Consider the following 27,974-nt stretch of genomic DNA (forward strand, 5'->3'; position numbering starts at 1 on the left):
TCAGTATAAACATTAGCCCAACTATGGCTGTGCCCAAGATGCCAAAGATAATAGTATTAATACAAGCATGACCGGAACGTGCTGAGGGCAATCTAGTCAGGGTTCCAAATCAGGAAGGACATAAAAGGAGCTCTAAAGGAATTTTTTCGTTTCTTTTAAACATTCAGTTTAGTGTTTTGAATAGATAATTGCTTCACATGATTCAAAAGTCAAAAAGCATGAAAAATTCAGTGTGGGAGTCTTGCTCTTACTTTGTGCCCAGGTTCCATCCATCCCCCACAGTGATATGAATGTATATTCTTTTAATCTTTCCCCCTTTACACAAAAGGTAGCAACTCTCACATATTCTTTTTATACTTGCATGTTATTCTATGGCATGGGTGTATCATAATGTATCTAACCCATCCTCTGTTGATAGGAATGGTTTCCATCTTTTGCTGTTGCTAACAGTACTGCAGGGAATAGTGAGATTTATTCACTTTCTCTTTCAGGATGAGAGGGCCTTACCAAAGGGAGATTTTTTCCCTCCTGAGCGTCCACAACAACTTCCCCGTAAGTGTCTCAATTATTATGGCTAAAATTTTGAATTTGATTTATTCTAACCAGAAAACTGCAATTACCTTTGAACTTGTGCCATGTCATTCTTGTGCCATGTCAGTTATCTTGACCATTCTTGAGTAAAACATTCAAAAAGGTTGTGTTTGTTTGCCCTATAGATTTTTCTGGGTGAAAAAATGAGTAGAGAAATTCACAACTTAGGAAGGATTGTTAGGATTACACTGTGGTGTGAGGCAGGCTACTCAGGATGTAGAGGCTGTAGTTGGGAAGAAACAAACTGCAAAGGGAATTAAAGCCAGGTTGCACTTGGGTTCAAAAGAGATTGGTTATTACCATGTGGCCTAGCAATTCCACTCCTAGGTATACTACAAGAGAGCTAAAAACTTAACATCCACACAGACATTTGTACACAGATGTTCATGGTAGCATGAGTCTAGCTGATGAATGGGTAAATAAAATGTGATAAATCCACACAGTGGAATAGTACTCAGCCGTAAAAAGGAGTGAAGTACTGATACATGCTACAGCATGGATGAACCTTGATTCCATCTCTGAGAAATGTCTAGAATAGGCGAGTCCACAACAGGTGGATTTTGGTTGCCAGGGGCTGGGGAAAGGGGTGAGTGGAGAGTGACTGCTTATGGGGATGGGATTTCTTTTGGGGGTGATGAAAATGTTCTGGAATTGGATAGTGGTAATGGTTGTGTAACTCTGAACATACTAAAAATCACTAACTGCACACTTTAAATCGGTGTGAAGTACAGCAATCAGAAGTTTTATATAGTGTTATTCACAACATGCAGGTGAAAATCTATCTTGGGACAGGGAAGGCTTGTTGGTTGGTTGGTCACTGCGTGGGTGGAAACAGCGCACAGTAGTTAAGTCCTAGACAATCCCTCTGGCAGGCCCACAGAGAGGAGCAGAGCCTGAGCACAGGCAGCCCAGGGAGTGGGAGTGAGGGCCTGCTGTAGCATGAGGGTTGGGGAATCTGCGGTGCGGGCAGGGCTAATCTGTAGAAGGAAGACTGGGTGGTGGGTGAGGGCAAGATCTGCTTGTGCTGTGCTAGGGAGGACTTCCCCCGCTGAGGCTGCTGGGGTGGAGCTGTTTGGAGGGCCGGCCAGTCCCTCCTGTCTGGAGCAGTGGCTCAGCCGTGGGAGATTGAACTGAACGGGAGCCTAGACTAGAACACTAACTCTTCTTCGCAGTTTAGGATTGTAGAAGCATCATAGAGGCAGATTTTGAGCGGAGGTCTGTGGTTTCAAGAATAGGAGATGGCTTATCTGTTGAAAGTTAAGGACGCCATTTCCTTGTCATAATCAGTGTGATCACGTGCAGTAATTACCCAGGAACAGGACGATGGCTCTTGTTGACTTTGGGCCTGGAGGAGGCGGGTGAGGGCTGCTTGGCAGCCTCGGCAGGCACACTGGGCTCCAGGGAGCCCATTATCTGTGGCTTTTGGTCTCCCCAGCACATTTCAGAGGGTTGACTTCAGAGTCTTCAGTGCTTTGGGGACTAAGTAACCTTGGTGAACTCCTGCTGCTGTTTCTATGCAATTTAAGAACAGGATTTTAATCAGATTAAATATTTGGGAACTGGTGTCAGGTTTTTTTAGTGAACTGTGTTCCCGTTTCAAAAATCTCACCTGGTCTTGGTTTAAGCCTCCGACCCATGGTGACCCAGAGCATTGTAAGTGTCTTATGCTGTCAGGCCTTGTTGGCTGCACCCTGTTTGTGGAGCGGGGAGTTTAAGGTGGGTTGGGTACGATGCACGCCTTAGGAAGCTTTCTGGGTAGAAGATATGTTCTTTGAATACACTAGCTTCATTGTTGTTAAAACCGCCTGCAGCGGAGTCAGAGAATAGTGTAAGCCCAGTGTGTTAATTGGCTGGTTTATGACATTGTTTTTCGTGAGAAAAGTCCTTTGGGTCTCCAGGTTGATAGGTGTGGGTTGGGCATATGTGTACCGCTTGCCACCTGATGTCTCCAGTTGCCTGTTTTGATTAAACATTTCTCAGTTCACGATTTAGGGAAACAAATCGGTGCTCACAATTCTCGTTGAGTGGGTTGTTCATGGTTCTTCTCTGTAGTTTCCACGTGAACTGATTTTTAGTTGCTCTTGTTTTATTTTTTAAATTTAATTTAATTTTTTAAAATTTATTTTTCATTTAGTTTTGGCTACGTTGGGTCATTGTTGCTGTGCATGGGCTTTCTCTAGTGGCGGCGAGTGGGTTTCTCATGCGGTGGCTTCTCTTGTTGCGGAGCACAGGCTTTCGGCGCATGGGCTTCAGTAGTTGTGGCACGTGGTGCCCTTGTTTTATACGTATCTCACACTCTAATCCGTAAAGTTGTATAAGAGCTTATGCCTTAAAAGGGAGAGCTCCCAAATGCGCCCTTGTTGACGCATGGATTAGACCCTGGATTTGCTGGTGGAGGTGGGCGGTGGGATAAGCGTGACAGCTACAACACAGTAAACAAAGGCTCTTTTTGCCTTTGAGAGTCATGGTTTCCTGAGTAAGTGGAATCAATACTCTGACTTTGTCTTTTCCTTTCAGATGGACTTGGTGGTATTGGCATGGGGTTAGGACCAGGAGGGCAGCCTATTGACGCTAATCATTTGAATAAAGGCATTGGAATGGGCAACATAGGACCCGCAGGTGAGGAATATGGTGTGCCTCGACTGGGGATTTCCGGGGAAGTTAAAGTTATTAAAGTTAACTATTGGGATAATTGGACATTGAGTAGTTCAAATGGAATGAGGCTTTAATTTGGACAAAATTAATTCCTTCCTTATTTATCTGATTTATTTTGATAAAAAGAGTATTTTGTATTTTTACCGAGTTGAGTGTTCTTTTCTAAAGCTATTATGCTTTGCATTTTATCCTCACGAGACCTTCTGAGCTGAGGTACTCAGTTAAGCCTTTTGGTAAAAGGAGGCAAGCCAGAGAGTTGGTCTTGCTCAAGGTCACACTATCAGTTAGTGACAGAAACTGTAGGTCTCCTGATCCTGGGACCACAGCACTGCCACAGTCTATTACCCAGACGCCCTTGGGTTCTCACCTGGTGTTGACATGGCTTCTAGAGGTAGGGGCGTTGGTGGATGCAGAAAGGTATGGAGGGCCTCATCGCATGACAGTATACCTGTCATAGGCCACAAGGACGAATGATGCACAGTGTTCTCTTTGTTTAAGAAGAAATAGCTAATGAATAAAAGCTTTGGTGTGTAGAATAAACTTTGAACTTTACTTTTTAGCATTTTCGTTTTTGTGCAATGAAGCATTCGTATATCATTTTAAAATATTTCATTTTTATAACCTCAGGCCTATGTCTTTCTTGAAATTCTTTGAATTGCAAGATGGATGCCCTCTACCTTACTGTTGTCAGTTCTTCATATCCTTTGACTCCCTCCCAGATTAAACGCTGAGGCTGACCAAAACGACTTGGCCCATCACCTTGGGTGGCTATACCAGTCTGAACACCACATCCCCTGACTGATACCTCAGAGGAAAGGCTGCAGGTGGCAGGGAGGGAAGCCTCAGCGTTTTGAGGAACTGCTTTATATTTAGAGAGTTTTACCTTTAAAAGGGAGTTTTAAATCTACTTCTGTTCCCTAGTCTGTACCTGATATTTATTTTTCATGTTTAAAACTGTCTAACTTGGGCATTTAATGAAACTATGTGGACACTATAAAATTTTGAGTCACATGGTGATTATTTTGTTAAAGGCTTAAATAGTTTTCTTGGAATGTACTAGTTTGACAGTTGAAATGGAAGAGCCCCCACCCCATTTTTTGCACTTGACAATTAAAATATATTTGTAGTCAGGGATATTTTTGCTCATTTGCTGGTGTGGAATTTCTTGTGCTTTTTAAGTTCAAACTTTACTGCTTTGACATAATTTTAGTTTGCATTGACTTTTTCTTTTTAAGGAATGGGAATGGAAGGCATAGGATTTGGAATAAATAAAATGGGAGGTAAGAACTTTAAAATGAAGTACAAATGTAATTACTTTTAGGTATGGTTTTCCCTCTCTTTTTCCCCCCTTCCTTTTCTCTTAAGCCCTGCATGAAATTCTCACTTAGGTTTCCAAAAAGTTTGAGTCTAGAAATTACTTTTACCTGTTGATCCTTCTAGTGGGTGTCTTGGCCTTTGGTTCTGGCTTTCTCACTAACTAGCTCTGTGACCTTGGGCAAATCACTCCATCTCTCTGGGCCTTTCTTTGCTTGTCTCTTCATTGAAGGGGTTGGATCAGATCAGCCTTTTGAAGATAGTGATTTTTAAGTAAGGGCACTAGCCTTTTTTTCTCCAAAAGCCCTTAAACTTGGTGAGTTTCTGGCAGAAAATGCCATAGGTGAAACTTGTAAAAACATTTTTCTTTGCTTGTTCAGTCTGAGTCTTGTTAGGCTGGTGCTAAAATGCGAATGTCTCTTTCAGGCATGGAGGGACCCTTTGGTGGTGGTATGGAAAACATGGGTCGATTTGGATCTGGGATGAACATGGGCAGAATAAATGGTAAGATTTGTGTTTCCTTCCTGCTTATACCTACCTTTGTTGGCCGTTGGCTCTCAGGTGACCTTTAAGCAGCAGACCCATTTTTAATAAGTGATATCTCGCTTCCACTTCTGTACTGAATCTGATATCTTTGAATTGCCTTAAATAGTTTGTATTCCAGAAGCTAGACTTAGCGGTAGGGAAGTGTTAATTCTCTTAGTTACTAAATTCTTGAGGTTTTCTGTGTTTCAGATATTCCCAATAATTGTCCAGTAAAACTTTAAAGCTTTCCTATTGCCTCCAGCACTTGTGTCCCCTGGAGTGCTGGACTGGGTGAGTTCTTGAGCATCTGCTCTGATGTCTCCAAATTGTGAGCAGAGGCATTTGTTTAATTTAGCATTTATATAATGCAAAATTTGGCATACTATTATTTAAATCTTCCAGCCCTCCCAACTTAATAACCGAAATATAATTATATCACTTGTAGTAGTAACACTGTGTTATTTCATTTAGTACTCGCAAGAACCGCATGACGTGTAGGTACTGTTATCCCCATTTCATTGGAAACTGAGGCCCACAGTGACTTGCCTAAGGTCCCATGGCTAGTAGTAATGGTGGGATATTGACCCAGGCTGTCTGGCTCCGGAGCTTGGCTCTTAATCACATTGAGATCCTGCCTTTTAGAATTGCCTTCAGGCGTCACCACCACCCGCCCCCGCCCCCGCCCACCAGCAGGGCTGTAGAATGCCAGGAGAAACTTGCTGTTACGAAAGTCTGTCTTTCTAAATCCTCTGGGTGTGGGTGGACTCTGACCCACACCTGGGGGAATGCTGCTGCTTTTATACACAGACTTTTCTGGAATGGGAAGTTACTAAGGACTTGGGGTTTCTTTTTTGTTTGTTTTTTGTTTTTACCTCTTTAAATTGAAGTATAGTTCATTTACAATGCTGCGTTAATTTCTCCTGTACAGCAGAGTGACTCAGTTATACACATAAGGATTTGGGTTTAAATGTTTCTTTGCTGGTCTGTAGTAACATATCATGTGAAGATGGTACAGAGCAAGCAAGAACCTTACTAGGATAGATATTAACTGTCAAACTGGAAAGAGAGACATTCCTGATGAATAAGCTGCCCTTCTTCATGGAGTGCCTTGTTCTAGATGATGATGAAAAGATTCAGGAAGATTCTTACCATTAATAAGGAATGAAGGGACAAAGGTCTAGCTCATGTGTGCATGGAGTTTTTAATAAGAAGTGAGAGTTGGAGAGGTCTGGCTTAATAAAGTGTTTGCTCAGAACAGATGAGCCATTAGAAAGGAGATTTGGGTTGCTGCTCTGAGGAATTTAGTGATGCGACTTAGACGTAGATGCAAACGAGGGTGCGGGCTGTGCTGAGCCACAGGGACAAAGTCTTTGGTAATCTGGCAGATGGAACGCAGCAGTTCACGCTTCTGAGCCTGGTGATTCAAGGTTCAGAGTGCTGATTGTCCTGAAGAGCCACAGTGGAAGATGTGTTCTTACGCTGTGTGCTTAGATGTTCTCCGATACAGATAGATACTCAGGAGTCCTCCTTCTCCATCCTCTACAGCAGAGAACAGGGCCTTCCTTGCCCTGGAGCTGTTTTGAGATTCGGGTGGAATTGGCTCTAGAGCCCTTGGGTGCTGGGTCCAAGGAAGGTTTCGATCACTGGGAAAAAGTTGATAGGGATGTTTCAGATTTAACTTAATGTTTAGTTGATTATCATGATGCATCACATTATAGTTACAGGTGCTGACAACATTAGACTGATTAGAAATCAGATTCTCAGGGCCAGTCGACCAACCAGTAGAGGTCAAATCTTCATAGAACGGGTACAAAAATTTTAAATTGAAAGATCATCAAATATTAAATGATGACTGGTTTGATGCAATATTTGACAATGAAAATTCCTTCTCTGTCTCTCTTGCTCTCTTTTTTTGTGTCAGTGGGGAGCACATTGGAGTTCGTACAGGGTTGGTTCCCTGTACTCTACGTTCTGTTGACAGTTGGGAAGATAGATTCTGAGGCCTTTGCCAACACATTAATGCCTGCATGTGACTTCCTAATGTGTGTGGGGGGGTGTCTTCTTCATGGGCTTATGGTAAGGATTAAAGGAGTGCAGCAGAGCCCCCATCCATTACGGTGCCACTCTGGGATTTCTGTTCTGTGTATACAGGCTCGCACAAGTTAGATATATTTCCAGCAGATAGCATGCCACCAACCTATGGGATTCAGTTGGATGGATTCAAGCTATGAATGTAAAGTCCACCATTGTCATCTGCTGCATCTTCTTATTAATTCATAATGCTAGTCTGCTTCCATGTTTGTAATAGACTCATTTACTTCTTTGAAAGTATAGGGGTTCCAGCTGCATATTTTGTAGTTGTGCAGTAAAAGATGTCCATTAATTAGCACATGTATACCTGATATTTCTAAGGAGCAAGATTAATTAACTAGGTTTTCCAGGGACCTCTCAGTATGGAAAGGAGACAAAGTGTGATGTACATTTTAAGTCTTGCTTTAGATGAATATGCAAGGAAAGAAGTAGCCAGTGACAGGAGTCGTGAAAGGGTTTCTCAAACAGGTGACAGCTGTGGCGGGGCTTTACCCCCACAGAAGCTAAGACCTTGTTGTTGTTGTTGTTGTTTTTAAATAAATTTATTTATTTTATTTATTTTTGGCTGCGTTGGGTCTTCGTTGCTGCGCACGGGCTTTCTCTAGTTGCGGTGGGCGGGGGCTGCTCTTTGTTGCGGTGCGCGGGCTTCTCGTTGCGGTGGCTTCTCTTATTGCAGAGCATGGCTCTACGTGCGCAGGCTTCAGTAGTTGTGACTCGCGGGCTCTAGAGCGCAGGCTCAGTAGTTGTGGCGCACGGGCTTAGTTGCTCCGTGGCATGTGGGATCTTCCCGGACCAGGGCTCGAACCCGTGTCCCCTGCACTGGCAGGCGGATTCTTAACCACTGCGCCACCAGGCAAGTCTGAAGACCTTTGTTTTTAAAAGACATTGTGAGACTTCCCTGATGGCGCAGTGGTTAAGAATCCGCCTGCCAGTGCAGGGGACACGGGTTCGAGCCCTGGTCCGGGAAGATCTCACATGCCACGGAGCAACTAAGCCCGTGCGCCACAACTACTGAAGCCTGTGCGCCTGAAGCCCACGCACCGCAACAGAGTAGCCCCTGCTCGCCGCAACTAGAGAAAGCCCATGCGCAGCAACGAAGACCCAACGCAGCCAAAAATAAATAAGTAAATTAATAAATTTGTTTTAAAAAAAAGACACTGTGAAAAATAACAAATACTGCTGCAATCAGCATAGAAAAAAAATAATGAAGTTACCAAACCCCATTATGCAGATGAAACCACTCCAGTGGATGTCTGTAGAGAAGTCATGTTGTTTGCACACAGGCGTCTTTCTCTGTTCTAATGGCTGTGCTTGTGATTGGAACATGGGTTTTTGCATTGGAGTTAGGTCCCAGCCTTTGCCTCGCTCCTTACCAGGTATGTGACCTTGCTCAAGATTCTAAGTCATTTGAGCCTCAGTTTCTTTGTAAAGGGGCAGTGGTGATGGAGGGTAATGTAGGTGTGCAGTCTGGTTGTGAGGAGTCCATGAAGTAATAGCACATATAAAGCTCTGGGCAGGGCAGGGCATGTGGGAAGTGCCCCAGAGGTGGTACCTGCTGCTGCTGTAACATAGGCAGGCTCTCCTGCAGCCTACCTTTGACGCCACAGGCACTGCAGCCTCCCCACACCATTTACTGCAGCAGTGGGTGCTTGGTGTATCCGTTGTGTGACTGTGTGTAAGCTGGAAATTAGTCCTAATGGACTAAAGGTGGGTTGTTCTCAGGGATTCGAGGTGACTTTCTTTTTTAAGGAATAAAGGATGAACGATGGTTTCCTATAGAAAAACTAAAACATGCTGACTTGCTGGTAGCTGTTGTGTGTTTATAGTTTTTTGTTTTTAATGTCTAAAACATAATGGTATTCCTGGAAAGGCCTAGGGTAATATTTTTTTCCACAGAGATGGAGCGTGGCATGGGTGGAGGATTTGAGAGAGACTTTGCCAGAAATGAAATGGGAATGTCTCGAAGCTTTGGAGAGCCCCTTGGCAGAGGAATGGGTAAGAAGGCCCCATGGGCCCCTATGTGGGCGGGGTCAACCCCCCGGGGGTGCAGGCTCACCCTGATGTCGGGAGGTTCTTAGGCAAAGTCAGCTATCTTTCCTTAGGCTTTAAAAAAAATTGTATGTTTTCTAGGTCTAGATACGAACTTTTGGTCCTTGAATTTTTTTATTGGTATCAACAGCACCATTTTTCTTTAGTCTTTTCAGATGACTGCTTTTTTCACATTGGTATAAGGTGTTTTCTTGCTGTGGAGTTAAAAACTGCTGTGTTTACATGACGTTGTGGCTCTCTAGTCACGGTAGAGATTTTCAAGGCCCTGCTCAGTCGGGGTGTGAGTCTCCTTAGTCCAGGGGCCTGTGGTGTTCCAGTTAACAAAGGATGACGGTGTGCTTGCTGATGCAGTTGAAAGAGATCTTGGTGAACAGGGAAGTTTCCTAATGTTGGAAGGCCTGGAGTATTGGGCCTGTCTAAATGTAGTTTTGGTTAGTTTGCAAAGCAGTTTTTTCTTTACTTTTCCATGGATGTCTCCCCCTGTTTTGAGATTAGACATTTCTGAGAATCTGCCAGCCTGATTCTTAATTAGTGTGGAACAAGGAGATTGTCTATTCCTGGGCTCTGAAGTTTGTTTCTCTCAAAGGAGATTTAGAGCATGGATAACTCTCTCCCCAACACCCCCTCCCCCATCTTCATCAGCTTCTCATCCTGTGCAGATAGGTGGCTACTAGGTGATAGCCTCAAAGAGTGTTCAGCCTGTCTTTATGGGACACCTTGGGCTAGCTGTGAGGATTTTAAGCTTTTTTATGTCTAGTTTGTATGAGCTGAGCTGTATTTATCTCCAGGAATCCTATCTTCTTTGTTTCCTTCATGAAAACCAGGAATTATTAGAAACTATTTCTCTCAGAGTAGACTGTTGGCTTTTGTTTCATTTGTCCCCCTGACCATGGTTAGGAAAGTTAAGTGATTTTTCTTGCATCGAAACTAGCTGGTACTGAAGATTTACTTTTTCTGTGCTCACTTGATATGACTGTAGCTTTATTCTAGATTGTTCCAGAGCTTTAGAATTTGGGGGTGAGTTCATAATCTGTATGTGACTAGGTCAGTTAAAAGTTTCTTGTTGCCATGACTGGCTTTGTTTTTTGTGTCTTGAAATGGTAGGGTATTAAAATTTTTTTTTAATTTACTGTCATTTGGCTGCAAATACTAATTTGTGGGTGGATACCTGTGGTGAGAAGAACAAAATGGCACATGACTTTCCTCCCACAGGCACTTTGTGCTGCTCTTGAGCCTTCAATCCTTTGCTGCTCTGGGTCCTCTCACCTCACCTCTGTGATGAGGCTTGTCAGCCTTGTCCCAGATCATGTGGAGGCACAAGAGGTGGACTGGTGAGGTTATTTCATGTGGCGACAGGAAACACGTCCTGTCCTGACCTGAATATAGGAAGGTCATCTGCAGGCCTTGCTATCTCCTGCTACTTTGGCACCTTCTTCCTGATTGAGACCATGGTCTGTTTGTCCTGAGGCTTCCCAGAGTGACCATGGGCAAGAGCAAAGAGCTTTTGTTCTCCTACTACTTATGATCAGACTCAAGTTAGTAAAATGGTCTTTGTACCAAGTAAAATCTTTAAGTCAGGTTTTCAGAGTAGTTGCCTGGATTGTTTGGGTTTTTTTTTCAGATTCAGTTCTTGATCTTTTTTTTCTGTATTATTTACTTGACAGTTGGATCATTTTGGTGTGCTACTTTTGTAGTGCTCTCCCTATTCAGTATCCCTTCTTTCCTAGCAAGGCAATAGATCTTTGTACTTCTTTGTGCAAACAACTGTGCTTGGTGCTCCAGGGCTATAGATAGATATGTGATCCTTAACTTTGAAGGATGTGGTGTAGCTGAGGAGACGGTGCTCAGAGTGGCTTGGGACAGCACCAGAGATCAGCACGTAGAAGTGGCCTAGTTGAGGGAGCCAGTGGAGATGTTGATTCCCGGGCCCTCCGCAGCTATGTGAGCACCACACAAAGGCGATCATTTTCTGTGTTAAGATTTGAAAAAGCACTGCTCTAGATGCTTGATAGAAGTGTTCTGCTCAGAGAACACAGGATCGAGGCAGGGGTGTAAGAAGACCATGCAGGAGATGCAGTTCACGGTGGAGGGGCTGGACTTCAGCATAGGTAGAGGGGGGTACTGGCATCAGGTGCCGAGGCTTGGAGATGTCAGTCTACTTGGGGTGGGAAGAACAGAACAGATTAAAGTTTTAAGTCGGAGCAGGGAGCCCTGTGAACACCCATGAAAATAATTTGGCCTTTCTCTTCAAATCAGTGGTCGGCTGATCGTGAGGTCTTTTGCCAGGGAATGGTTTGATCCAAGTGCTGTTTTAGGAACTAGAACCTAGGCCTGGGCGTGCTGAGTAGGCTCCCAGGCATCATGGAAGAATAAGCCCCGGTCTTGCTTCCTGGCTGGAGGTCTGTTTTCTCGGTGTACTTTCCCACCCCCTTCCTTTAGCAGGTAGTTGTAATACTTGAAACAGCTGCAGGGCTAGGGTTTAATCTCTTCATGGTCATGGTCAAAATATGATATGTGCTCTGTGGCTCTTGTCCATGTTGCTCAGCACACTTCAGGACCAGAGAGGGGGTGGGTGGGTACAAGTTTCTTTTATATAGTGAAAGACCCAGAAGAAACTTAAAAGCTAACACTAATGATAGCATTAGACAAACTTAACAGAGGTTTGAATGAACTGCCAGCAAGCAAGCAGCAGTATTGCTGTTTTGGAAAGCTGAGTGTGTTGGGGTTTTGTTTACCTGAGGCTTTGTCTGTCATTTGGTTACCATCACATTTAGCTCCTTCCAGGCAGGGCTCGTAGGCTCAGTTTGCTGCAGTCTTCCCTTGCTTGGCTCGTTGATTAGGTCATATTTCCAGCACTGCATGCGGTTGCTGCTGGTTTTCAGGGGTTGGGCTCTAAGTGTAGGTACAGTGGTAGTTTGTTGAAGGGTAACTGTGAGGTGCTGATTGGGTCTGGGTGGGTGAGTGCACGCTTCAGTCTGTGAGTACTGAGTGTCTGGACCAGCTTTAGAAAACTGTGCTACTGGCCCCATTCTTGCTCTAACCTTCCAAGTTCAGCTCGTGGGTGCAGTACCAGAGGCCCTGCCAACTTGGCCTCAGACTCTGGAGCTACATGGGACTCTAGCATCATGACCAATCATCAAGGACCCTTACAGTTTTCCAGTAAAATGACCTTGTCTGTGTGTATATTTCTCAACCCCTTCCCCTTTCCTTTTTTATTTTTTAATTAGTAGTAGTCCTGCTCTGGAATCTGTAATAAATTTCTATTACCATAGAGGAATTTGGCTAATTTTTTTTTCTTCCTGATTTCCTTAGAAATCCTAAGTAATGCACTGAAGAGAGGAGAGATCATTGCAAAGCAGGGAGGAGGTAGGAAACGCTTAGTTTTGATGTTTTGATTTTTAGAATAGGCCTGTGTTACCGGGGATAGTAGTGTAGTGGTGAAAGCATGGGCTCTAAAATAGACTGCCTGGGGTGGGGAACCAGTTCTGGCTCCTCCTAGCTGTGTGACATTTGGCAAGTTACTGAACTTCTCTGTTTTTTGTACTGTAAAATGGGGATATAATGGTACCTACCTCATAGGGTTGTTCTGTAGAGTAAATGAGTTAATGCATAAAAGAGGACGTATGTATGTGCTGTGTACACGTTAGCCATTGTCAAAATGTCCATGTAATCTGGGGGCTTTCTTGTTTCTAGTACTATAAAATTATAAATTGCTAAAAGTAAATATTTTACCTGATTATAAAAGTGTACACCACCTAATCATAACATATGTTTACTATGTACACATGTACTCACAAAAATTCAGAACATTATGAAGAAAGTAAATACCTGAAATCTCACTGCCCTGTGATGAATGCTGTAAATATTTTGGAATATATTCTCCCATTAATACACTTTTTTTTAAGGGGTACCTAAAACTAAATGTACTTAATTCAGTCTGATTTTTTTTTTTTTCTCATGGCTCTGAGCATCTTGGCATTTCCTTGGTAACTCCACTTGCTGGATTCATTTCTGTGGTGGGCTGATTCTAGAACTCCACGTGGGTACCGTTTCTTCCTAGTTCTCTGCTGCTATTGGCATCTGGAGTGTCACCCTCATTTTTGGTACTTTTGGGTATGCTACCCACCCTCTCTAGGTCTCTTACATTTTTTATAGTTTCTGAGATACTTCTGCTGTGAAAGCTTAATATTCTTAAAATTGTGTTTATATTTTGCCACTTGGTGCACTGTTATTCAGCCAAGGAAACAGTCACCGAGAAGTGGCATGACTCATGCAAGGTCACGGCTTTGGTCAGTTAGAGAATCAAAGAAACGGCTGAATTTCCTCTTCTTGAATTTGCATCTTGGCCTGGGCTGCTTGATTCAGTAATGTGCTGGCTGAGGGCTCAGCTGCCCATTTTTCAGAGGCAGGTGGTGATGGTGAAGCTTGAGTGAGGGGGACCCTCGGGCTCTGCATGTGGAAAAACTTGGTGGCCAGTGGCCTTGGTGGTGGAGCCAGACCCTCCTTCTCCAGAATTGCAAGCATCACAGGGTCGGCTGTGCACTGCTGACCTGCCAGTGTGTGTCCAGCTGAACCGTGACAGTGAGGGACTGATCCCAGGCCTCTTACTGAATCTACTCTGCAGTGCCATCAGCTTTTTTTCCTCCAAAGCTAGCAAAGTTACACACGGCAAAGTCGGTTGGCGGTTTCCGTGACAGAGTAAGGTTCCCTAGAAGTGGTTGGCTGTGTTCATTTTTTCGTGAGGATCTGTATTGGTGTTGGTGTTTGTTTTCTTTATCTGTTCCTGATTACATGGCTGTGTAATAACTTACCTATGCCGTGGAGGTGCTAAGGAAATGCAGCCAGACTGGTTACCAGCAGGGCATTGTAGAGGGACAAGTTGGGAGAGGATAGAGGTTGTGAGCAATTTTAATTGTCCCCGTTATAATCCATGTAATCCATTATGTCGGGTGACCATCTGAGTGTGGGGTTTCTGTCCCTTGCGCCCGGCCCCCCAGAGCCTTTATCAATGTCTGGTGGTGGGGAAACTGCAGAGTTCTCAAGGAGTTGATGCCTGTTGCTCACAAAGCTTGTCACAAGTATTAGCACTTTCAAAGTAACGTGGAGAACATTGTTGATCAAAGTCCTCGGGGTGGGTTTTTTCCCTTTTTAAATTTTATTATGGAAATTAACTGTGGTACAGAAGTAGGAAGAACGATGTACTCACTACCCAGCTTTAACAGTTGTCAACATTTGCAGGATATCTAATGATAACTTATTGTGGGACTTAAAATTTCTGAACCGTGGTTGAGCTTGTGAAGTGCCTAGGCCTCTGCACCCAGGGAACCCTCCTGGCATGGTGTGCACACAGATCCTCAAGTACCTGACATACGCCTGACACATTGTGTGTCTCTGTTTTAGGTGGAGGCGGAGGCAGTGTCCCTGGAATTGAGAGGATGGGCCCCGGCATTGACCGCATTGGGGGTGCCGGCATGGAGCGCATGGGTGCAGGCCTGGGCCACGGCATGGATCGTGTGGGCTCCGAGATTGAGCGCATGGGCCTGGTCATGGACCGCATGGGCTCAGTCGAGCGCATGGGCTCCGGCATCGAGCGCATGGGCCCGCTGGGCCTCGACCACATGGCCTCCAGCATCGAGCGCATGGGCCAGACCATGGAGCGCATCGGCTCTGGCGTGGAGCGCATGGGTGCCGGCATGGGCTTTGGCCTGGAGCGAATGGCCGCACCCATTGACCGTGTGGGCCAGACCATCGAGCGCATGGGCTCTGGCGTGGAGCGAATGGGCCCTGCCATCGAGCGCATGGGCCTGGGCATGGAGCGCATGGTGCCCGCAGGCATGGGGGCAGGCCTGGAGCGCATGGGCCCTGTGATGGATCGCATGGCCACCGGCCTGGAGCGCATGGGCGCCAACAACCTGGAGCGCATGGGCCTGGAGCGTATGGGCGCCAACAGTCTCGAGCGCATGGGCCTGGAGCGCATGGGCGCCAACAGCCTGGAGCGCATGGGTCCCGCCATGGGCCCGGCCCTGGGCGCTGGCATTGAGCGCATGGGCCTGGCCATGGGTGGTGGTGGCGGTGCCAGCTTTGACCGTGCCATCGAGATGGAGCGTGGCAACTTTGGAGGAAGCTTCGCAGGTTCCTTTGGTGGAGCTGGAGGCCATGCTCCTGGGGTGGCCAGGAAGGCCTGCCAGATATTTGTGAGAAATGTAAGTGGCTGTTCAGGAACTTCTCAGGGGTCGTATGCACAAGGGAGGAGGGGGCAGGACCGAGTGGTAGCAGGTCGAAGTCAGAGGGAGAGCTGAGTAGCGTGCAAGGGCCCTTTGCCACTTTCCCCAAAGTTTGGTGTTGGTAGAATGAGGAGGGAATGTGAGAGCTCATGATACTCGTGCAGCAGAAATAGTGGGTTTTGTGAAATCCTAGGCTTCTCTGACTTCTGGATGGAAAAGACAGTGATCTGAAGAACTTGAGTTTCTTGAACTCTCAGCTTGATGAGCTGCTAAATGACATGGCACGACAGTTCAGGGGTTGGGGGGAAAGGCTGTATCTGAATTATCTTTACCAGATTGACCACCTTCAGCTACTATTCAGTGGTTCTGTGGGCTGCTCACCACAGGCAGCTGTGTGTTCTGCTCCGTGCATGGTGCTCCCACAGACAGATGCAGACAGGAGGGAGTGAACTTGCTGTGCTAGTTTAGAACCTCACCCAGACAGACTCGTTTTGTTCTCTGCTGATCATCTCAGTGTGAAGGTCAGCCAGTTTCTCTGTGTAATAAGTTTTAAAGGCACTCTGAGACAATTGATGTTTGTGCATTAGGATTTGGTTGAATCACTCACCAGTCTCCTTTTTCTCCCTCAGCTCCCATTTGATTTTACATGGAAGATGCTAAAAGACAAGTTCAACGAATGTGGTAAGTATTTGAGGGGCTTTCTAGGTGCTTCCTTGTGTTGTGGCTTGTTGGTGCTGCATTGGACTCAAGCAGCTAGGCTTCCATCCTAGTCTTCACAGACGCCTTCCGTGACTCTGGAGGATGGATGGGACTTGCCATTTTTCTGCCTGTGCAAATATTCAAGCAGGTTGTTGAGTTTCCTTTTATGTGTCAGATACTTTTTCACCTGTGTTCTCATTTCATCTTTGTTTTTCTCTTTTTTTCCCTCTTCCGGTTTTTGAAAGGAGGTAGTGTTGTCCCCATTTTACAGAGTCAGGCCAAGTCATGTTCCCAGGGTCACATGGCTTCTAAGTGACAAAGCTAAATTAAATACATCTGAGACAAGGTTGTTTTCCACAATAGCACCATTGGTTTGCCCCTCAGAGAGCACTCGCCCAGCAGGTCCCTTGGGTGAGGTTTCACAGGCTCTGGGCACACAGTAGCTTGTGTGCGATGAAGCTAAGGGTCTCTGATTGAGGTTTCCTGGCACACCAGGCAGCCATTCTGGAAGGGTCACTTTCTGGCCAAAAAGAAGTTGTCTCCGGGTTAAGCCCTGCCCCTCACGCCTACCACCTCTTTTCTTTTAACCGTGTCAAGTTGGGAGCCCCAGCCCTAATCCAGAGGTCTGGGTGGCTCCCTGGATCAAGGCTTCCTCAGTGTTTTCTCAGTTCCTTTTGCTGCAGTGACTCAGATTTCACCACTATTGCTGCTTCTCCTGGTTCTTCTCTCGGGTCAACTGTTGAGCCATAGCCTGCCTTCTTGCCCCGTTCTTGTCCTCTTTCCCCACTCCTTAGTTCCCAAGTTGTAGTAGATATTCTGAAAAGTCAAATTGGATCATGTCACTTCCCCCCTGCCACAGATGCCCGGAGGTGTCCCTCTGCTGGCAAGAGAAAGCCCAAACTACGATCCCCTGTATGACTTAATGTCACCCTAAGCTGTTTTAGAACTTTCCTGTGAGAAGCCCTCCAGGATGTTGACCTCTCAAGCAGAGTTGATGGCCCTAGAATTGTGGGTGCCAGCACCGGTTACACTGTGTGTTCTTGGCCCTGTGTTTCTGTGGCTCTTCCCTTGTAGATTGTTTCCATGGTGCTTGACACATACCTGGATGCTTAACCGGAGCTTGAATGAATATGTGTAACCTGCTTGCCAATTATTACAAAGCTTGTATTTGGACAGTACATAAGTGTCCATGGTATTGGCATTGGCCTTGTAAATGTGGTGGAGCAGTGTATTAAAAGTGAGGCCTCTGTAAAATTTGCCTATAAAGCTGGCTTCACACAGCGTCTTTTTATAACTCTTGAGAGTAAAGGTGTGCATTTGAAGCCGCCAGGAATGCTTATCACGGGTCAGATTGTTGTCCCGTTGGCAGAAGAATGGCAACGTGGCTGAGGGCCGTAGTAGCTGGGTTCCAGCCGCTGTGTTCTGAGCATTTGTGCGCCAGGCGCGAGGGCCACTCTCCCTTTTGACTCTGTCAACCGAAATCCAACAGGTGATCTGGACTGAGTGGAGCCCAGACTGAGGCTGAGCTCTGGGTTTGCCTGATGAGTTGTGGTCTCTTCTTCCCTCCCTGTGCCCAGGCCACGTGCTGTATGCCGACATCAAGATGGAGAATGGGAAGTCCAAGGGGTGCGGTGTGGTTAAGTTTGAGTCGCCAGAGGTGGCTGAGAGAGCCTGCCGGATGATGAATGGGATGAAGCTGAGTGGCCGAGAGATTGATGTTCGAATCGATAGAAATGCTTAAGCAGTTGCCTTTTTTAAACATCGATACCAGACCTCTGAATTTGTATTTTTTCTTGTTAACCATTTTAATTTGTTGGCTGGATGTATAAAGATGTTTAAAAAATTCAGTTGCTTTTTGGGGTAATTTGAATTACTTTTTTAATGACTGGGGTTCCATTTGACTGTTTGCATTGAGATTGCAATGTGCGCAATTTTTTTTGTAGTTGTGGCATCTTGTTGACATCGAATATGACTTTGATAATAAATACCAGTTCCTGAAAGCTGCTTGCTTTTGCGTGTGTGTTGTGGGGTAACTGCCCAGAGTTTGGGGGAGCTAGAGCTGCTCAGTCTCCTTTCTACCCTTGGAGCTGTGGACCCTTGGGGTGGGAGGCCACTGGCCCCAGCCATTTCAGAAAAATCTTGTTGTGGAAACGGAATCCTGAGTGGACCTCAATCCCCCAGGGCCGGTTAATGGTGCACTCGGCTGTCGGAGCCATCCTGTCTCCCCTGGTGCAGTTCTGTGGGGCACAGATGCTGCGTCAGGCTCGTTTCCAGTTAGACTTTTGTCTCCGTCTGCTCCGGCTGCTGTAACAAACATTTGTTTCTCACAGTTCTGGAGGCTGAGAAGTCCAAGATCAAAGCGCTGGGAGATTCAGTGCCTGGTGAGGGCCCGGTCCTAGTTCATGGATGACACCTTCTAGCTGTAACCTCACATGGCAGAAGGGGCCAGGGAACTTTCTCAGACCTCTTTTATTTATTTTTTTAAAAAATAATTTTTTAGCTTTATTTGTTCGGCTGCGCCGCGCGGCTTGTAAGACCTTAGTTTCCCCACCAGGGGTTGAACCCGGGCCCTCAGCAGTGAAAGTGCGTGCAGAGTCCTAACCACTGGCCTGCCAGGGAACTCTCTCAGACCTCTTTTGTAGGGGCACAAATCCCATTCATGAGGGCTCTGCCGCCACAACCTAATCCCCTCCCCAAAGGCCCCACCTCCTAGTACCATCACGTTGAGGGTTAGGTGTTCAACGCAGGAATTGTTTTTGGCAGCAAGGACACAAACGTTCAGTCCATAGCAGCTTTTCTTCACTAAAACAGACCAAGTAGGGTGAGAGTTTCTGAGCATATTTTGTCCTGTCAGAGGCGTAGGCTGAACTTGATACTTGGACTCTTACCAGAACTGGGTCACATTCCCCCCAAGATGTGATCTCATACGTAAGTCCACTTGGGCTGTAGTGTGTGAGGAGCTGCAGCTGCTGCTTGTCACGTTGGATGTGGAGGGTCTTCACTCTGGCTGGTGGCTGACACGGGGTACCATCACGGGGACTCCCACCTCAAAGTCTAGCAAGGTGCCAGCTCCCTTGCTACCTTCCCCTGCCCTACTTTTCTCCTTTCTGGCCTTTATCCTTGAGGGGTGAGACCCTGGAGGAGGGGGTTGACCCCACAGATTCCCCCAAGTGTCTGATCATGGCTCCACTGTGTGGTGCCCATCAGGAGGGAAAGAAAAGACAAGAAGCAGGAATTGCTTTAAAAGAGGGGCTTTATGTGGTCTGTGTACGTGGTCAGACAGGAGCCTGGGCAGTTCTGTGATGGCCAAACGGATCCAGGGCTCCGTCGGTTAAGAGGTGGCTGGATGGCTGGATTGGTGGGTTGTCCTGGGTCCCCACCCCTGTAGGCCTTATCGTCCCCCAGGGAATGGTTGGTTATCCACAGGATCTGCCGAGGAGGGGTGACTTCCAGTGACCCTTGCCCCATGAGCAGGTAGCCAGCAGCCCCTGGCGGAGTGGGATGGGACCTTCCCCACCGCCCCGCCCCGGATGCTGGAGTCCCTTCCAGCCCACCTGGAGCATCCACATACATACCCCAGGAACCGACGTCATCATACACCTCTGTTTCCCTGGTTGAGAGCACAGTTAAGGTCAGTAAGGGTCACCCCACCCCTCCCCCCTAAATCCCCGACCCCATCAGGGCCAGCACTCACAGGGGCAGTAGAGCTGTTCTGGGCACGTAGCCATCTGCAAGGAGAGAGCGGGGGTGGGTGAGTTGTCCGCCCTCCCTGGTGGTGGTCGTCTTCCCAGGGCTGCCCCTGCTGGGCTCACTCACACTTGCCCTTGGTGTCCCGGCACAGCATCTCCTCCTTGCTGGTGAACTCGATCACCTCCAGGATCTCCCCACGCCGAATCGCCAGGTGCTTGCCACCCCCGCGACGGGTCTTGGCGTTGGGGTCGATCATCATCCTTGTCTGAATCACAATCTCCCCCTCAAACTGTGGAGGAAGACATTAGAGCTTTTGGTCATGCTGCCACCCCGAGGACCCCTGGCTTCTTTCTGAGGATGGAATTTGTGGGGCTTTGGTCAACTGGGGCTGAGCCCAGCCCTCCCAGGACTCTTGCTTTGCTTGGGGTTCACACCTTGAACTTCTTCCGGAACTCCCGCTCAGCTTTCTCTGCCTTCCGGATCTGCTTCAGAGACTTCAGGTCCGTGGGTGGCAACTGCTGTGGCTGGGGGCCCTTCTTCCTGAACCCCCCGGGGAGTTGGGTGCTCGTGAGCAAGACGTGCTTCTCAGGGACCCCCTTTTACCGTCCTCCCAGAGCTCAGCCCCACCCTGCACCACTCCCTTTGCCCTCTGGTACCTGGGCTCTTGGTCTTGAGGTAGCCTCCTGGGGGGTTGCTGGGTAGACAGCACTTCATCTGGGACAGTCAGAATGCTGAGTTAGGGCAGGGACCGTTGGTTCGGCCTCTGAATCTGGCGGCCTGCTCTTTCCCTTGTCAGTTCTCAGGACCTTGGTCCCCTCCCCACCCCGCTGCCCAGGCCTTTCTCATGAGTTGTGAGTTCTAGTGGATTGCCTTTCATTTTCTTAACTCCTGTCGCAGGCCAGGCATGGCAGAAACTGTTACCACTCATTTCAGCTGTCTCGACTGTCATCCCAAGTTGCTTGCCGAGGAGGACGTAAGGGTTCAGAGAGGTAATGCAGCCTGCCCCAGGTCACCCAGCTGTTAAATGGTAGAGGCAGGATTTCTCTGTAGGCTTTTGAGGCCATTTCACACCTGCCTCGTAGAGCAGGTGGGGTTCTGGGAGTGATGAGATTTGGGTCAAAAAATAAGGCGAAGAAAAATATTTCCTAGAAGCAAAAGAAGTCCGCCTCTGAGAAGGGGCTGTTGGGCTGGGGCTCTTGCTTGGCCTGGCTGATGATGAGACCGGACTGTGAGGGGTCTCCCAGGTGAGGACTGACTACCCCGCAAGTGACCAGCTTTCCAGGTATGAGCCCTGCTGGCCAAGGGTGTGGCTTACAGTGAGAGCCTTGTGAACACGAGTGAAGGATCCAGAACCTGAAGCCCCCAGCTTTTTGCAGTCCTCTCTGAATGACTTGAAGTGCTGCTCTGGACATTTCTAGGCCAGCAGACCCTTCCATCAAGCTGCCCGAGGGGCATCTGCATGGTGCCCTTCCACCCCTTCAGACACTGAGTTTGCCTCCAGCCTCAGCTGGGTGGTGCTCGGGTAACGGTGCCACCCAGAGGCTGCCCAGGCCGAGATGGTCACCTGGCTGGGAGCAGTCTTGACTTCACCCCAGGGCCCCTACAGACCTGCCACAGCCAGAGAGCACAGCCTTGGGCACGGCAGTGTGGGGCAGACCCTGGTGCCCTGTGTCCCCAGCTTCCTGGCAGTGTGATCCTGAGCACGCTACCCTCAGCTCCTGAGAAAGAGCTGGGCCCGGCCCCTCCAGAGGAGCCCCCAGCTGTGCAGGGAGCCTCTAGTGGAGCCGCCACTGCTCTGAGTGAGGCAGAGAGTGGGAGGGAGGAGCCCAGAGTCCTTCCAGCTGGGGACAGACTTGAGAAGGGCAAAGCTGCCTTTGGGACAATCAGTGAGCCCCACTTAGTGTCTCGAGAAGGGGGAGATCTGGGGAAGCATGTGGTATGGGGTCGGAACCTTGAAGAATGACTGGCGGTTGTCCAGTGGCTGGGACGGTGAGCAGAGGGAGGGATGTGCCTGGTCTACTTGGGGTTGGGGAAGGGGAAGGGGTGGGCCATGCCTGCGGAGCTGCTGGAAGTGGAGTGGCCAGAGGTGCTCCCTCCCCACGTCCACATCCCCAAGAGCGGCCCCCCGGACCCAAGCCACAGAGCCTAACTGGAGCGGAAGCAGGAGGGGCCCTGTCAGGAAGCTCTGTGCTAACGGGTGTTGCAAGCAGCCCCTGGGGAAAGCCCAGGAGAAGCAGAAGGGGCTGGGGAAGGAGTAACAGCTGTAGAGGCAGCAGACTTTGGAGGGTGGGCTGGTGAGGAGGGAGCGGTAGCTGGGGATCCCAAAGGCACCTCTGATGAAACGTTCCCCTGCAGGAGACCCTTCCAAAGACAGGGCAGGGAAGCAGCCTGGGAGCCTAGGGTCTGGGCTCCTGTGTATCGGCTGTGCAACCTGGGGCAAGTCACTTCTCCTGTCCTCAAGCTTCCACTCCTGTAAAATGGGCAGGACACTGCCTCGGGGGTGGTGGGCTGTGCACATTCGGTGAAGTGCTGGCATGGGAGCCGTTGGTGTTTTCACATGAGGTTGGTGAACGCATCATCCCCGGGCTGGGCCTGCTTGGCCTTCATCCTGCTCTCCAGGAGCAGAGGTGTGGAAGGGAGAGAAGAAGGGTCCTTGGAAACCCAGAGCACAGAGAGAGAGAGAGTTGCCTGGGACTGCAGACCTGGAGGGTCGGCCACACCCTGTCTCCAGCCCCTGCCTCTGAGTTCAGGCCCAAGTCCTGCCTGGACATCCCTCAGGTACCTTCAACACCATGGGTCCCTTACTCAGGTGCAGACTCAACTTTTGGGCCTCATCCCTGTCATGAGCTCGCTTGCTCTTGTCCCTGGTGATGCACCACTAAGTCCTCTTCCTGCTTTGTACCCGATTCTTCCACTGCTCTCCACGTCTTCTGTCACCACCCTGGCCCACAGCCCTGCCCTGGCTACACCCTGGTCAGGCTGCCGGCCTCTGGGCCGCCCTTACTCACATTGTTCCACCCACCAGGAGCTAGCGTGACCTTTCTGAAAGGCCCCTCCTCCTCTCTGCTTCGTCCCCTGGCGCTGCTTTCAATCCATCAGGGATATGGATTGCCACTTGGCCTCACGCTAGCAACATGGCAGAACACACCCTTGTGACAAATGTTCCCCAGGTGCCTTGGCAGACTGGTCTGGCTGAGGGCCCGGCCCCGTCACCAACAAACCTCTGCCCTTGGGGCTGGGTCTGGAGTTGTTTGTGGGCTCCACGTCATCGTACAGCTCGTAGGCCTCATCTGGGTCCCTGCGGGGATACCTGAGATGAGGGCCTCTTTCGGTCCCGTGACCCATGCCTGCACCCCGTGACTCCCCACACTCACTGTGGGATGTCTTCAGGCTGTCGAGCCCGGAAGTGGAGGAGGCTGGCAGAAGAGCTCCTCGTCAGAGCTGTGGAGAGATGAGAACGGGAGGGAGGCAGGGAGGCAGGGAGGCGGGCACTGCCGGGGAGCCTCCACCCCCTCCTTTCTGCCTGGGCCGCCCTCACCCACCTGTGCCTGCTGCCAAGGTCCTCCGAAATCTCTGGACATCCCTGGGGCCTGGGGGAAGTGGGGGCTTGGCTGGAGGGGCGCCCAGGCTGTTGACTGGGGGCAGAGGCCTCCGCCGGGGTGGGTGGCCAGGTTTGAGGCCCAGCCTTGAGCCTCCACCGCGAGCGAGGGCTCCTGATCTCTGCTGCCTGGCTCCAAACCCTGGGCTGAGTGGAAACCTAGGGCTGGAGCCTGCAACGGCAGTGGGCAGTGAGCTCTCTGAACGGGAGCCAGGGAGTGGAGGCTTTCTAGGGAGGTCACAGAGGAACTCAGCCTGCGGACGCTTCCTGGGCAGAGATCTGGGCTTGGGCTGCGAGAAGTTGCAGGGCGGCCCCCGCCACTCGGGCTGCAGAAACTCCTTGGGGAGCAGGCTGCACTCGGGCCCCGAGGACGTCCTGGGGAGGTCACCACACTCGGGCCGCGGGGGCTTCTCGGGGAGGTCACTCAGCGGAGGCTGTGGCATCTTTCCGGGGACTGTACTGAAGTTGGGCTGTGAGGAGTGGGGCTGGGGCTCACTGGACTCAGGCTTTGAAGGGGGCGTTGGGGGGACCTCATTGGACTTGGGCTGCGGCAAGGACTTCTCAGGGAGACCACTGACCTGAGGCTGCGGGGGCTTCTCGGGAACGGTACTGAACTCAGGCTGGGGGGGCTTCAGGGTGGCCTCATTGGACTCGGGCTGCTGGGACTTCCTGGGGAATGCACCGAACTTGGGCCCTGTGGGGGGCCTGGGGCCGTGGCTGAGCTCAGGCTGCAGGGGCTTGCTGGGGAATGGAGTGGCCTTGAGCTGTGGGACCTTCTTGGAGAGTTCACTGAACTCAAGTTTGCAGGGCTTCTTGGGCAGATTAGTGAACTCGGGCAGGGGGTGCTTCTTGGCGTGCTCGCCGAGCTCAGGCTGTGGAAACTTTTTGAGGAGTTTGTTGAACTCGGGCTTCGGGGATACTTTGGGGAGTTTGCCGGTCTCGGGCTGAGAGGCCTGGAACTTTGCTTGAAGGCTCCGAAAGTCCTGATGACTCCCCTAGGGGACACGGAGTCAGGCAGGGACTCAGACACATGCGGGTGGTGGAGAGACGGACGTGGGACAGGCGGACATGGTCACGGACACGCACCCCCTACCCCTGGCTTCTGCTCAGTTAGCTCCTCTCCCCCACCTTCTGCCCTTGGCCGCCATCTCTGTTGGCCATAGACTCCCACGTTTTTGTGTCTCCAGCCTCCCGGCGAGTCCCAGGCTCTCCTAAACTACCACACCCTCTGACCTCACCACTCAGGACCAGGATGTGCACCCAGCCTCACCCCGCTCTGGACCCGAGCTCCTGGGGCCCCTGGGGCCTGCTGCCCCCATAGCCCGCCCCGCCCCCTCAGTCAGGGGAGCGTCCTCGAGCTCCTCCTCCGTCCCCCGCCCTTCTTTTCTCATTTCAAAATACATCCGGAATCCAACCACTTCTCACCGCCTGCACCACTGTCCTGGCCCAGAGGAACCCGCCTGGGGAAGGCAGCATCCCCTGTTGCCTGGATCATTTAATAGGCTCCTCCTTGGTCTCCTGCCCCACCCCTGACCCCGACCCCGCGCCCCCATCCCTGGTCAGTCCCCTCACAGCAGCCGGAGGACGCCTGTTAACCCTGAGTCGGTTTGTGCACCTCTGCTCAAAATCTGGCCGTGTTCCTTCATTTCCCCACAGTAGAAGCTAAAGATCTCATGAGGGACTTCCCTGGCGGTCCAGTGGCCAAGACTCTGCACTCCCAACGCAGGGGGGCCCGGGTTCGATCCCTGGTCAGGGAACTAGATCCCGCGTGCCGCAACGAACACCCAGTGCAGCCGAATAAATTAAAAAAAAAAAAAAAATCTCACAAAGGCCCTGAACGGTAGAGTCGACCTCTCCTACCCAGTCACCTCCTTGGCCTCCCCTCCTCCCATCTCCTGCCCTCTGCCTGGGACACTCTCCGCACCACGTGGTTCTCCTCCCACTCCTCCTCTTCCAGGTCTCTGCTCCCGTATTCCTTATTAGAGAGGCCTTCCTCCCAGACCACCCTAATTAAAATTAAAAAGAGAAGATTGGATTCCCCCTTCCCAGTATTCTCTATCCTCCCCAACCTGCCTGATGTTTCTCTTAGTTAGTACCTGCTACCTTATATCATTCTATTTATTTTACTTAATACTTGTTTTTTTTGGAGGGGGGCGGCGGTGGCCATGCCTTGCACGGCATGTGGGATCTTAGTTCTCCTGACCAGGGATTGAACCCACGCCCCCTGCATTGCAAGCGCAGCGTCTTAACCACTGGACCGCTGGGGAAGTTCCAATATTTGTTTTTTAAATGTGTCTTGACTATTTGTGGGATTTTTTTTTGTTTTGGTCTCTCTCCTCCTCCTTTCCCCAGCCCCTGTGGACCGTCAGCGCCCCGAGGGCAGCAGCTTGTCTTGTGCATTGCTGTCTTCCCAGTGCCTGGCCTTCGCTAAGATGCTCAGTCATTATTTGTTGAAATAAAGAATGTACAGGACACAGAGACAGGCATATGCGGTCTGACCATCACGTTCTCACACAGACGCACGTGGAGAGACACTGAGAGACCTGGAGGCAAACCTGAGGGCAGGGCCCCACAGTCCCAGACACCCGGCTGATGGTCAGGGATGCCCACCAGGACCGGCAGGCAGGCCCCCGAGCATGGGCACGTGCACCAGCCCTGGCACAGGAAGTCCGTCCCAGGTACGGTCTTGACCAGCCCCACACCCTTGGTCACGGACACAGGAGAGGCACCAGTAGGCCAGGCCTGCTCTGACCGACAAGTCACCCCAGAGCTGGCCCTGCCACAGCTCCCAGGCCTGGCTTCACCTGGGGTCGAGGAGACCGGGGAGGGGAAGGGTACGACCTCGGGGACTTTGCCCCTGCCTGTGCCTCACTCTGCCCTGATCCGGAGAACAAGGAAAGGTGCCGGGGCCTGAGCTGCCTCTGTGGAAGCCCCCCTACCCGGTGGGTTGGGGCAGGGCTCCCAGGTGACCCAGGGGGCCAGAGAAGTCGGGGTCAGCAGGTCAGGCCTTGGGGTGCTGCTGGGGTGGGGGGCGGGCAGCATGTGAGTGACCCACTTTGTTGACCCCAGGAAGGCCCTGCCCCTCACCCTGGCTGCCTGTTATCAGATTGCTATTCATGGGGGGAGGGAGTGGGGGGTCGTCTGGGCAGTGCCACCCGTCCCCCTTCTAGTCGCAGCCTCAGCCTCTGCTACAGGCCCCTCGGGAGCCTGAGCTGTCCCGGAGGTGGGTCCTGCCTGCCTCCTACCTCTGGGCGTTTGTCGGTCACAACCCTGAAAACCTGCCTGCCCCTCTGCCGCCCGCTCTTGGAATATACCTTCCAATATACACCCGTGGCATCCCTTGCCTCCGGCCAGTGGGGGGCTCTCCCAGGGCTGGGGGGCTCACTCACCATGGCTGCAGGCGGGTGACGGGCCACAGGGCGAGTGGGACCTGAGCCAGGGCCGCTGCCTTCAGGAAGTGACTAGCTTCTGCTCCACGGGCCCCGCGGGGTGGGGTCTACTGGCCAGGCGGGGAGGGCAGAGGAGGAAGGGGCGGGGGACAGCCCCAGCCTGTCTTCAGGTCCTGCTGGGAGCTTCTTGAATTCCTGTCCTGCACTGTGCTTTGTGCATCATTTCTCAGCAGACTCCCAACAGCCACTCATTTCTCGACTCTGCTGGCCCCCTCGCTCCCACCCCATGCCCTGCTGTGTGCTGACCTCCGGACTCCAGGAAGGACTCATGCCAGGCCCTGAGGACCTCCTGCCGACAGAGGCAGGCCAAGGCCAACTCCTCCCAGGGCCTCTGTGGGAGGGGAGTGGTAGTTCTCAGCGGGGAAGGGGCACGGCCAGTTCTGGGCCGTGAGACCCCAGGAGTCGAGCGAGCCTGACTGGTGAGGCCCTCCTGCTGGCTCTTGTTGCCTCAGTCCGCCTTCCTCATTTCAACACTTCCCTGCAGTCTGATTTCCAGCTCTGAGCAGGACTTAGGACTTCTCTGTTACAGGGGGAGACCTAACACGGGCTGAGGGCCCAGGTGGGATGGCACGTTTGGTGGTGGGTGGGTGGTGAGTGTCCAAGGCTCCCAGAGGACAAGAAAAGGAGGAAAATGGGGACAGCTGGGAGGCCAGCAGAGAGGGGGTGAAGGTGGTAGGCAAGATCAGAACTGTGAGGGTGCAGGGTGCGAGGCCCGAGGCCTGGCCAGACAAGGGAGACTCTGATGGCAGGGCTCGGTCCCCAGGAGGTCAGTGACCTTGGGCTCACAGAGAAAGGGAGAAAACACCCAGTGGGAGAGTGCAGAGCCCCGATTCTCAGTTCGGCTACGCCACCGGGATCCTTTGAGGAGTTCACAGAAAGACAGAAGCTCCTGGAGATTCTGACTTAATTGGTCTGGGGTGTGGCCTGAGCTTGGGGATTTCTTACACACCCTCAGGGGGATTCCTAGTGTGCAGCTGAGGAGCACTGGTGCCCACAAGTCACCCTGCGACCCCGAGAAAGTGTGGGTTGTGCTTCGGGTCTGAGGTGGGGCCTCAGATTCTGAAACATCCCAGGTGATGCCCATACTGC

General features: G+C 50.4%; 2 protein-coding genes across 15 annotated transcripts in view; one reads left to right on the forward strand and one right to left on the reverse strand.

Annotated features, from left to right (window-relative positions):
- The window catches only part of HNRNPM (heterogeneous nuclear ribonucleoprotein M), a 177,614-nt gene extending 159,466 nt beyond the window's left edge, over nt 1-18,148 (forward strand). For 4 of the 14 annotated variants that reach the window (XM_082456800.1, XM_082456795.1, XM_082456797.1 and 1 more), the window contains 8 exons: nt 492-552; nt 3,109-3,210; nt 4,482-4,526; nt 4,987-5,064; nt 12,538-12,591; nt 14,626-15,428; nt 16,079-16,130; nt 17,726-18,148. In XM_082456800.1, coding sequence (XP_082312926.1) covers nt 492-552; nt 3,109-3,210; nt 4,482-4,526; nt 4,987-5,064; nt 12,538-12,591; nt 14,626-15,428; nt 16,079-16,130; nt 17,726-17,889 — 1,359 coding nt within the window. In that variant the 3' untranslated portion in view covers nt 17,890-18,148. Of the gene's footprint in view, nt 1-491; nt 553-3,108; nt 3,211-4,481; nt 4,527-4,986; nt 5,065-9,072; nt 9,172-12,537; nt 12,592-14,625; nt 15,429-16,078; nt 16,131-17,637; nt 17,667-17,725 lie in introns of those variants that run through there. The other 10 variants (XM_082456793.1, XM_082456802.1, XM_082456805.1 and 7 more) reach the window with 8 other exon arrangements.
- A 1,235-nt stretch (nt 18,149-19,383) lies between these two features.
- PRAM1 (PML-RARA regulated adaptor molecule 1) lies at nt 19,384-27,969 on the reverse strand (the record flags this gene model as incomplete). Its single annotated transcript, XM_082453999.1, is given in 14 exon segments — nt 19,384-19,577; nt 19,724-19,758; nt 19,843-19,876; nt 19,965-20,127; nt 20,273-20,378; nt 20,495-20,552; nt 22,170-22,409; nt 22,440-22,490; nt 23,060-23,136; nt 23,213-23,279; nt 23,381-24,431; nt 26,826-26,898; nt 26,900-26,935; nt 27,881-27,969. Coding segments are annotated over 14 exon segments (2,118 nt in total). The 3' UTR covers nt 19,384-19,539.
- Between the last annotated feature and the right edge of the window lie 5 nt (nt 27,970-27,974).

This window comes from Balaenoptera physalus, assembly GCF_965194825.1.
Source record: "Balaenoptera physalus genome assembly, chromosome: 3".
NCBI classification, from domain to species: domain Eukaryota; kingdom Metazoa; phylum Chordata; class Mammalia; order Artiodactyla; family Balaenopteridae; genus Balaenoptera; species Balaenoptera physalus.